At 41.8% G+C, this 12,302-nt stretch overlaps 1 protein-coding gene across 6 annotated transcripts in view; it reads left to right on the forward strand.

The window, feature by feature from the left end:
- The window catches only part of rexo1 (REX1, RNA exonuclease 1 homolog), a 112,896-nt gene that overhangs the window by 40,450 nt on the left and 60,144 nt on the right, over positions 1 to 12,302 (forward strand). For all 6 annotated transcript variants that reach the window (XR_010969546.1, XR_010969547.1, XR_010969548.1 and 3 more), the window contains exon 2: positions 629 to 2,505. Coding sequence is in view for 3 of the 6 variants with exons in the window: in XM_068016306.1 (XP_067872407.1) it covers positions 629 to 2,505 (1,877 nt within the window). In the remaining 3 variants the exon portion in view is untranslated. The remainder of the gene's footprint in view (positions 1 to 628; positions 2,506 to 12,302) is intronic.

Here is a 12,302-nt window from a genome sequence, read left to right on the forward strand (position 1 = left end):
TTGGAAAATTATTGGCTGTTGGTGGGGGGATGGGATTGTTGGTGGTGGGGGCAGTTGCAGGGAGAGAAGGGTACTGGTGGCGAAATTACACAATTCTTTACATTTAATACACCACCGCTATTAACACTTAGAAGTAAATGCCTTGAACAACAGAGGAATCTTGCCCTTTGATGCTATTGTTTGTGATTTTTCCACCCAGCTACATTTTCAATACACATTTTGCTGCCTATCTGAGTTAACAAGCTAAGTTTAACTGGTTAGATTTCTAAATCAAACATGTTCTTTCTGACTTTAGAAAGACTATTGCCACCAGTTTCCTTTCCTCTTCATGCCACTCATTCTAATTTAAAAGTTGTTACAGTATTTTTGCTTTAAGGAAGTACTCCTGAGTAAAGAAAAGGGAAGAGCAAGAAATTGAAGTGGTAGTTACCTTACCATGTGCAAGTGTACTTTTGTCAAGTGAGCTTTGGATTCATTTTGATCTCAGTGGTTTATTCTCGTGCTATTAGCTATAGAATACTTTGAAAGGAAAATGTATTTGTATAGGAGAGTAATTCAAAAAAATTTGTAGATCCATTTGAACCCTTTACTTAATATTTACAGTACTGTAATGTTTGTTTTTCTTTAGAACATGGTTATGATCCTTATAATCCTGAGCTTCCCAAGGGTTCATCCAGAAATGGAGACGGGATATCAGGTGACCTTACAGAGTCCAGCTCCAGTACACTGGAATTGGAACTGGTCAACAAAGCCATTGAGGTTGTCAAGAATGAAGTTGAACAAGAGCAGATAAAGCTATCGAGATATGAGGATCTTCTGGATGCAGAACAGGAGTATGTCCCTTCAACACCATCTACACAGAAGGCACTTAGCAAGACCAAGAGTAGCACAGAGCTTTTACCTAATCAGGATAAGTTGACAAACTCTTTAGAATATAATCCAGACAGTTACAACCTAAATAGTAATGTAGAATACACCCCTACTCCACTTTCAGGAACTGCTTGTTTCAGTAAGTATACTTTGGATACAGATGATGAAGCTGATGCAAAGGGTAATTCATTAAAATATGTCCCAACGCTTGTGACTAAGCCAGCCAAATATACTACCTCTGTACCCAGTAATAAATATGTGATCGACAACACCAAGCCATGCACTGATTTAGAGTACGATCCTTTGTTGAATTATTCAGCACGGCTGATGAGCAAAAAAAAGACAAAGGAACGTGGGACCAGGAGGCCCAGAGAGAACAGCTCAGAGGAACCTTATATACCTGCAGCAAAGAAACATTGCCATCGCTTGAACTCAAGCACCTTTGATGCGGACATGGAGTTCCCAGACTCTGGAGATGAACTTAATAATAACTATCCGCAAAGTCACAGGGACACTTCAAAGTTTCAAAATGCTGTGTTTGGTGACAAAAAGTCAGATGAAGGATTATCTTTAAAGGCTAAAGACTTGAATAAGCGATCTATGAAAGAGATTGCCGTTCAATATGATGTAGACGATGTTTGCTGTTATGAGAGCAAACAGAGTAGAGGGAAGCGGAAGGTGAAAACCACCAGTCATTCATCTAAGATTTCAAAATATAACAAGGAAGAACACAAAGAACGAGAACGTAAAGACAAAAAGGATAAAGGTAGTGATCTAGATGGCTCAAAGCTGGAGGTGAGAAAGGACAAAATGGGTAACACTAAAAGTAAATCTTCCCACCACACACACAAAGATGGCAAAAAGGGGAAAATAAAATGCGAAAAGGAAAGACTAGAAATGAAGAGAGAAAAACGAGGGGAGAAATTGAAAAACAAGGAAAAGAATGGTGATAACTCTTTCGTTGAAAAACGCAAAGGGGATGAGAAAAAGGAGGTCAAAGAAAAGCAAAAGATTAAAAGTGGAAGTTCTAGTAGAAAGATGGATAAAACAAAAATGAGCAAATTTGATGGGGTGAAAGTTGAAAACCAATCAAAGTCTACATCAAACAGTTCATTGGATAGTGCAGGAAAAATCAAATGTCATGGCGTTAAGATCACAAGTACCCACAAATCAGACAAAAATGACAACTCAAAATCCAAAGCAATGCTGCATAAAAATGGGACTCATGTAGGTAGTAAAAAGAAAGATAAGATCAAGGGGTCAAAATCTGTGAAAGATGAAGCAAAACATCCAGAAAAAAGAAAGGAAAAAGCATGCTTAACAAAGCGAACACTCAGTCACACAGACTTGTTTGGTGATGACAGTAGTGATGAAAGCAGCAGCAAACCTGTCACTGCCGTGACTTATGAGTCCGATTCAGACTCTGATAGAGACCCCTATGTCAATAGCAGTTCTAGTGATGATGAAACTGGGGGAAATGTTGAACAAAGGACTTCCTCTTCAGAGGATGGGATTGATTTCCCTGGTCTTGAAAAGGAATTTGAATTTGAATCTGATCCTATGGAGGAATGTTTAAGAATTTTCAATGAGTCTAAAGAAGTAAAGAATGAAGATAAGGGCAGAGTTTCCAAGCAGGTAAGATTCCACTTGTGTTCTTTGTTTTGAAATATTTCATTTTATTGAAGCCAAGTTCTGAGATTTTTTTTGAATGTGGGCAATCTTCACTTTTTCCTGATCTTGGATTTTACACCTACTGTGTCTGAGTGTGCAGATGAAACAGCTCTGGAACAAAGGTCCCTCTTAATTTCCCTTCACTGTGCACAGACTGTTTCTTGCACTGTGCAGTACCTTTTAAGTTGCGTGCGCGCTTGTGCATGGTCTGTTTATCCCCTGCGTGGCATATTCCCAATTACTGCATGAGTGTTGCTCAGGATTACCTATCATTGCCTCTCGGGCATATGTGAGAGTGACCAGGTCCAGGTTTTTATTCAACTGACTTTTTCCTTTGTGGGGATGTCTGTGGTCTGACCTTAGTGCTTTATATGTGATATGACTGAGATCCTGGCACTGTGGCACACTGATACATCAACATATTGCACCATTCTACTTTTCTTGAGATTCAATCTATTTTCTTGCCTCCTTCTATACTTAAAGTAGTTTGTCTGTCACACTACTCTGTCATACTCAACTTTTTGTTAGACCACGAGGTAAAGTACTAACGGATACAAAGCATGTTTGTAACCTCTTGCCTGATCTCTTGGAGCAAATGATTAGACTTTAAACGTGGTGTATTCTCAGTTTCACCTTAAGACCATTCCAGATAATTACTATAGAAAGATTACATATATGTGCCTTTCCTGTCTGCCAGATTTCCACATAACCAAATTTCTTGTGATTCATTCATATATACAGTTTCCTTTTAGCGAGCAGAAGGCAAACTAGTCAAGTCACTCAAATACTTCTAATTTTTTAGAATCAGCTTTTTATCCCCCTCTCTCTGTCAACTGCAGGCAGTTTTTTTTAAATGCAATTTTTAAAGTTTTATTAAAAGCTTTAAAACAATTTTGCAGCTTACTCATAATATTGCCCAACTTTGATTAGTTGAGTCTATTTAAATATTTTTCTCCTGAGACTTAACCTCTGAGAGAATGGAGGTTTGGCTGAGATGTCCAGAGCAATGGCCCTTTCTTCTCTTTCACCTTCCCTTGTTGGTGCTTAACCTAGGACCACTCTGCCAGTGTTGTCATACTCCAAGACATTTTCCTCAGTGCTGCCAGATAGGAAGAAACCCCCACCAGCTCTCTGAAAGCACAGGAGCACTCCAGTGCTGCTTAATGTCTCAATTGCTTCCAACGCACCAATAATCCCAGAATATCATGTTATATAATTTGACTTGTACAGTTATAGCAAAACAGTAGACCTGGTAATGCATTCAATGACATTGCATAGCCTTATTATAAACTGCATCCTATCAAAGGAGATCTGATAGAATGTTGATACAGGAAATATATGGATACTAAGTCAACATTTACAATTGGAAAACTGTATGTAAGAATGAACATTTCACTTGTATGGCATCATTCAAAATTGCTGTTTGAAAAAGAAATTACTTTCTATTGTCTTGTCTAACTGAACTTTCCAATGTCATATGCTTTTAAGCAACAAATTCAAAAAATGCATATTTTACAGTGACAAATTTCCTGGGTTGTTTTATTACATTAAAGGCGCTGTATAAATAAAAGTTTATTTATTTTGTGCCTTTTCATATCAGCATTGAAGTTTTTACTTGAAGGCGTTGGCCTTTTCCAAAATGTTTGGGTTTGGATTTGGATTTAATATTGTTCTCGAGCAATCGCCCGTATTTTGGGGTCCACAGCAAAATAACAGCACTTGCCACTGACCTTGAAAACTGCCCACAAAGATCTGGCGCTCTCTATAGGTGTGGATTTCACCTTTCCCAAAGTAAATTTGATTCTGGCACCAACTGTAAGGAATCTCGAGTTCAGCAATACTGATGTCATTAAGCAGCCAATCATATTGAAGAATTCTCGCAGTAACAAACCAGGAAGTAAAAGTGACTCATTATACTTCACTGTTTTAATCATTTTATAGTGTGAAATAAAGATTGGGACATACACATGGGATTAAGGTAGAAGCTGAAATACCATAAGCTTTTGAAAAAAATATTATTGTTTAAAAGCCAATGGAAATTTATCATAATGAAGAAATTTGACATTCCACAAAAACAAAATTAGTTTTTCAGAGTCGGAGAGGTTGTTCAGTAATTATGACATAGTACGTCTAACTTTCAGACTTTATGGTGAGATTAGAGCGTTTAAAAAGTGGAAGTTCGTGCTAATTCAAGTGATTTCCTACATTACAGCAGTGGCTACATTTCAAAAGTACATAATTAGCTGTAAAGTGTTTTGAGATGTCTGGTGATTATGAAAAGCGCTATATAAATGCAAGTCTGTCTTAAGGTTCAGCAGAGAATCACTGAAAGTGGCTTCTAGATTTCTGCGATCTAACTGCACATGTGCAGATGCCAAATATTACTGTCAGTTTCACAGTTGTAATGGTGGTGTATGCTGACAGTTCCACCTTCATTACAATTGCAAAATCTGGGACATTGACTTTCTAAGACGAAGGCTGAAACTGCAATTTGAGCTATACAGTGTGTACAATTTCCTAATCGGAATGTAGCCTCTTAATTGATTTTAACAATCACACTTAACAAAGACAACCCAAGTCAGGGTTGTGACCTGCAGCCTGGACATCAATTAAACTTTGATATTGTCCATTGTTCCCTTGAGAAAAAAATTAGTCTGATCTTAAGGGCACAGTTTCACCTCGGCAGCAGAATAATGCATTTAGCATTATAGGGTACGAGGCCCTTGCCCTGATAAAACCATGCTATTAACTGATGTACCATGTATAATGCCATTGGAGATCCAGTAACTTAAAAAAAAATTCTCACGCCTGTACAATCTGGTAACTTGATAGATAAATATGCAAATTGACATGGAGTTCTAGCAGGAATTCTGTTGGATTGGTTCCTGATATTGATTTTGATTATTTGTATGAGAAAGTAAAGTAGAAATAATTGCTCTGGGGATGATTTATACAAGTCAAGTCTACAAAGTTCAGCCGTGGGTTGACCTACAGCCTAGAGTATATAAATGAGGCTTTATCTATAAAGATCAGGGAATAGTCCACACTGCTGGTCCCATTCCATTCTATTGAATGCCTTCTCTTTTTGTAAATGGCTAATATCAGGGCAATTTCCAGGCAGTTGCTCTCTATGAATCTTTAAGCACCAGTTAATACTGTTCAAGGAGCTGTTATCTTCAATCTGGATTTTCTTCTTCCCCTTGTAAGCCATTTTGAATAACGGAAGCTATTGGGAACTGGGCTATCTTTATTCCTCCACAAGGTCTTACTTCAGTCTTTGAAAATGGCAAAGAAATGCATCAGATCATATTTTAAATTTGAACAAATGCTGAATGAGAAAATAATGTAACCGTGATAGATTTTTAAAAAACTTTCTATTGTAAATATAATTCCTTGTAGGCAAAATAAGAATTAGAATTTCATATGAAGCTATTTGATCATGTTTAGAAATGCAGCCCTTTTGAAGCTTGCAATTTTGTCTGTCTAAGTTTGCTTAATGATTTCTTGCCCCCCACATCCTGGAGTTCGAAAGCCAGTTTGAATTGCCTTCCAGCATGTGTATCAAAATAAGCTGATACAGGGATGCAAGCTGTAATCCTTTTTCTTCCTAAACTACTTACATATAGTTTAGTTTTTTAAAGGGAGCTTCACTAGGTAAAACTGGACAAAAATGCATAATTTTGTTAGTGTCTTTTACAAGCAAATTAATTTTAGTCATAGACCTTGAAAAATGCTAGTTAGTTGTCTCCCCTGTCTGGGTTTGGCTTTTTCCTTTTTTAGCTAGTTTTGTTTTTTTTAAAAACTTAAGTCTGTGAATGTGGGTCGCTGGCAAAGCTGACATTTATTGTCCATTCTTAGTTTCCCTTGAGATGGTGAGCCACCACCTTGAATCGCTACAGTCCGTCTGGTAAAAGTGCTGCTGCAATGCTATTGGGTTTGGTCTTCCAGGATTTTAACCCAGTGACAATGAAAGTCAGTTGAAGGTGATAGTGTTCCTATGCACCTACAGCATTTTCCCTTCTAAATGGTGGAGTTGACTGGTTTAGGAGGTGCTGCCAAAGAAATGTTGGTGAGTTGCTGCAGTATATACTGCAGCCACGATACACCAATGGTACAGAAAGTGAATGGGGTGCTGATCAAGTGGACTGCTTTGGCCTGGATAGTGTTGACCCTCCTGTATTGGAGCTGTGTCCAACCAGGCAAGTGGAAAATTTTCCATCACGTTCCTGACTTGTGCCTTTTTATAGGTAGTAGAGGGAATTTGGGAAGCTAGATGAGCCAATCACTACAGAATGCCCAGCCTTTGAACTGTTGTAGCCACTCCGCTTAGTTGGCTGGTCCAGTTCAGTTTCTGGTCAGTGGTGACTCCCAGAATATTGATGGTGGGAAACTCTGATGGTAATGCCACTGAATGCCAAGGTGGGTGGTGGTCATGCTGTCTCTCTTCTTGGAGATGGACATTACCTGTGACATTTGTGTGGTGGGAATGTTACTTGACATTTATCAGCCTAAAATGTAGGCTGTAATATTGTCAGAATTTTCTTGATGATTTTTTTACTTCACTGACTGGAGGTCTTCTGTAGTTTGTTGTTTCTCAGTAAATTGAGCTTTGTGTAGATGAAGAGGGAAAAGTTCTGAGTCTGCCAGTGGGGTAGTGTTGAGTTGCTCGAGCTCCTTGCAAATAGAAGTTGGGCTTCCTCCTAGGACTAGTGTAACTGGGAGGAGATATAATAGAATTATGGAGCTGATAGCAAGTTATTTTTATTTTCTACCCTCCCTCCAACCCCACCCCCAGGAGTTTTTGTTCTAAGCCTCGCACTCCACTGTGTCATAATTGGTAATTGAACTGAAGCAGGAGGATTGGTCTTCCCCAGGGAATAAAAGAGTCCTTCATATAATTCACCTGTTATTGCTATGCCACTTTATAGTATAGAATAATATTGTATAGTATACTGAACATTTTTGTCTTTCTGATAGTGAAGCTGCTGAATTACCAGAAGGGAAGATTAATTAATGGTTGCCATTAACTGGTCACCTTGAGTGTTTTCACAGATCTCCCAAATACCATGGCTTCTCTTGCCATGATTTAAAATAAAGCTGTGTCCCGATATGCATGCTCTGTAGTCAGTTGATGCTCCGTAAGTTTTTTTTTGATACTAATCTTAAAAAAAAAATTAGTCATCATGTGATCCAGGCTGATGAATTTTATAGATGCAGAATAAATCATCACTGCAGCTTATTGCAGGTTTCCATTTAGGACCCCCCACTTGTTTGTAGCCAAAGCTTCGACTTTAGAAAATTCAGCACAAACCTGACGAGACAACTTTCATATATCTTGACTTCACTATGTTCATAATGATAAACTAGAGCGGAATCATTTGAATATTAACATACAAAGATAAGGATGGAAAAAGACCATCATGTTTGAAATTCCTTTCAACACCCTGAAGCACTGAACAAGCACTAGGATGCCACACTTACTCGCGAATCCTCCATTCTCAGCTACCCTGCAACTAACCTTTCTTATTACTTGAATTTACCTCCTCTCTCAGTAACATGTTTGACTCCCTTTAGAAAGAATTCAAGGAATCCATACACATTGTATGTTTTGGTAGTCAGTTGCCAAGAGTGATGACTCTCTGTGCAAATAAATACTTTCTAGCACCTAACCTAACTCTATGCCTCTGTGTTTTATAACCATGTCCCCGAGTTTTCCCATCCCTATCATTCTCAAATAGTCCATCCAACTTGGTGGAATCTATTAGAACATAGAACAGTACAGCACAGTACAGGCCCTTCGGCCCACGATGTTGTGCCGAACCTTTAACCTACTCCAAGATCAAACTAACTAACTACCTACCCTTCATTCTACTATCATCCATGTACCTATCCAAGAGTCGCTTAAATGCCCCTAATGTATCTGCTTCTACTACTACCGCTGGCAGCGCATTCCACGCACCCACCACTCTGTGTAAAGAACCTACCTCTGACATCTCCCCGAAACCTTCCTCCAATCACCTTAAAATTATGCCCGCTGGTGATGGCCCTTTCCACCCTGGGAAAAAGTCTCTGGCTATCCACTCTATCTATGCCTCTCATCATCTTGTACCCCTCTATCAAGTCACCTCTCATCCTTCACTCCAATGAGAAAAGCCCAAGCTCCCTCAATCTTTCTTTGTTTTTAGATTAGAGATACAGCACTGAAACAGACCCTTCGGGCCACCGAGTCTGTGCCGAACATCAACCACCCATTTATACTAATCCTACACTAATCCCATATTCCTACCAAACATCCCCACCTGTCCCTATATTTCCCTACCACCTACCTATACTAGTGACAATTTATAATGGCCAATTTACCTATCAACCTGCAAGTCTTTTGGCTTGTGGGAGGAAACCGGAGCACCCGGAGAAAACCCACGCAGACACAGGGAGAACTTGCAAACTCCACACAGGCAGTACCCGGAATCGAACCCGGGTCCCTGGAGCTGTGAGGCTGCGGTGCTAACCACTGCGCCACTGTGCGACATGCCCTCCAGTCCAGGCAGCATCCTGGTAAATCTCCTCTGCACCCTCTCTAAAACTTCCACATCCTTCCTAACATGAGGCGACCAGAACTGAACACAATATTCCAAGTGTGGTCGAACCAGGGCCTTATAGAGCTGCAGCATAACCTCGCGGCTCTTAAACTCAATCCCCCTGTTAATGAAAGCCAACACACCATACGCCTTCTTAACAACCCTATCAACTTGGGTGGCAACTTTGAGCGATCTATGGACATGGACCCCAAGATCCCTCTGTTCCTCCACACTACCAAGAATCCTGTCTTTAAGCCTATATTCCGCATTCAAATTCGACCTTCCAAAATGAATCACTTCACACTTTTCCAGGTTGAACTCCATCTGCCACTTCTCAGCCCAGCTCTGCATCCTGTCAATGTCCCGTTGCAACCTACAACAGCCTTCCACACTATCCACAACTCCAGCAACCTTCGTGTCATCGGCAAACTTGCTAACCCAGCCTTCCACTTCCTCATCCAAGTCATTTATAAAAATCACAAAGAGCAGAGGTCCCAGAACAGATCCCTGCGGAACACCACTGGTCACCGAGCTCCAGGCTGAATACTTTCCATCTACTACCACCCTCTGTCTTCTATGGGCCAGCCAATTCTGTATCCAGACAGCCAACTTTCCCTGTATCCCATGCCTCCTTACTTTCTGAATGAGCCTACCATGGGGAACCTTATCAAACGCCTTGCTAAAATCCATATACACCACATCCACTGCTCTTCCTTCATCGTGTTTTGTCACATCTTCAAAGAATTCAATAAGGCTTGTGAGGCATGACCTGCCCCTCACAAAGCCATGCTGACTGTCTCTAATCAAAGTATGCTTTTCCAAATAATCATAAATCCTGTCTCTCAGAATCCTCTCCAATAATTTGCCCACTACCGACGTAAGACTGACTGGTCTATAATTCCCAGGGTTATCCCTATTCCCTTTCTTGAACAAGGGAACAACATTTGCCACCCTCCAATCATCCGGCACTACTCCAGTGGACAGTGAAGACGCAAAGATCATCGCCAAAGGCGCAGCAATCTCTTCCCTCGCTTCCTGTAATATCCTTGGGTATATCCCGTCTGGCCCCGGGGACTTATCTGCTCTCATATCATTCAAAATTTCCAGCACATCCTCCCTCTTAACCTCAACCTGTTCGAGCATATCAGCCTGTTCCACGCTGTCCTCACAAACGACCAGGTCCCTCTCACTAGTGAATACTGAAGCAAAGTATTCATTTAGGACCTCCCCTACCTCCTCCGACTCCAGGCACAAGTTCCCTCCACTATCCCTGATCGGCCCTACCCTCACTCTGGCCATCCTCTTGTTCCGCACATAAGTGTAGAACGCCTTGGGATTTTCCTTAATCCTACCCGCCAAGACCTTTTCATGTCCCCTTCTAGCTCTCCTGAGTGGCTACCTTGTAACCCTCTAGAGCCCTGTCTGATCCTTGCTTCCTCAACCTTAAATAAGCTTCCTTCTTCCTCTTGACTAACTGTTCCACATCTCTTGTCATCCAAGGTTCCTTCACCCTACCATCCCTTCCCTGCCTCATCGGGACAAACCTATCCAGCAGTCGCAGCAAGTGCTCCCTAAACAACCTCCACATTTCTGTCGTGCATTTCCTTGAGAACATCTGTTCCCAATTTATGCGCTCCAGTTCCTGCCTAATAGCATTGTAATTCCCCCTCCCCCAATTAAATATTTTCCCATCCCGTCTGCTCCTGTCCCTCTCCATGACTATAGTAAAGGTCAGGGAGTTGTGATCACTATCACCGAAATGCTCTCCCACCGAGAGATCTGCCACCTGGCCTGGTTCGTTGCCAAGCACCAAGTCCAACATAGCCTCCCCTCTAGTCGGCCTATCTATATATTGAGTCAGGAAACCTTCCTGGACACACCTGACAAAAACTGCTCCATCCAAACTATTTGCACTAAGGAGGTTCCAATCAATATTAGGGAAGTTGAAGTCACCCATGACAACAACCCTGTTACTTCTGCACCTTTCCAAAATCTGCCTCCCAATCTGTTCCTCCATGTCTCTGTTGCTATTGGGGGGTCTATAGAAAACTCCCAAAGTGACTGCTCCTTTCCTGTTTCTGACTTCCACCCATAATGACTCAGTAGACAAACCCTCCTCGACGACCTCCCTTTCTGCAGCTGTGATACTATCCCTGATTAGTAATGCCACTCCCCCACCTCTTTTACCTCCCTCCCTATTCCTTTTGAAACATCTAAACCCCGGAACATCCAACATCCATTCCTGCCCCTGTGAATTCCACGTCTCCATAATAGCCACAACATCGTAGCTCCAAGTACTGATCCATGCTCTAAGTTCATCACCCTTATTCCCGACACTTCTTGCGTTAAAATAGACACACTTCAACCCATCATACTGGCTGCAACTTTACCCTGTCAACTGTCTAACCTTCCTCACAGACTCTCTGCACTCGGTATCTGCCTGTTCAACAGCTAAACCATCCACTGATCCTTAGCTCCGGTTCCCATCCCCCTGCCAAACTAGTTTAAACCCTCCCGAAGAGCTCTAGCAAACCTCCCGCCCAGGATATTGGTGCCCCTCCAGTTCAGATGCAACCCGTCCTTCTTGTACAGGTCCCACCTTCCCCAGAAGGTATCCCAATGATCCACATTTCTGAATCCCTCCCTCCTACACCAGTTTTGTAGCCACGTGTTCAGCTGCACTCACTCTCTGTTTCTAGCCTCACTAGCACGTGGCACCGGTAACAATCCTGAGAATACTACTCTGCTCGTCCTGCCTTTCAGCTTCCAACCTAACTCCCTATATTCGCTTTTCAGGTCCTCATCCCTTTTCCTAGCTATGTCATTGGTACCGATATGTTCCACGACCTCTGGCTGCTCCCCCTCCCCCTTAAGAATTCTGTAGACTCGGTCCGAGACATCCCTGACCCTGGCACCCGGGAGGCAACATACCATCCGGGAGTCTCGTTCGCGACCACGGAATCTCCTGTCTGTTCCTCTAACCACTGAATCTCCTATCACTATCGCTCTCCTATTCTCCCCCCTTCCCTTCTGAGCCACTGGGCCAGGCTCAGTGCCAGAGACCTGGCCAATGTGGCTTTCCCCTGGTAGGTCGTCCCCCTCAACCGTATCCAAAACGGTATACTTGTTATTGAGGGGGACGGCCACAGGGGATCCCTGCACTGTGCGCCTATTCCCTTTCCC

Source organism: Heterodontus francisci, chromosome 36 (assembly GCF_036365525.1).
Source record: "Heterodontus francisci isolate sHetFra1 chromosome 36, sHetFra1.hap1, whole genome shotgun sequence".
Taxonomy (NCBI): Eukaryota; Metazoa; Chordata; class Chondrichthyes; order Heterodontiformes; family Heterodontidae; genus Heterodontus; species Heterodontus francisci.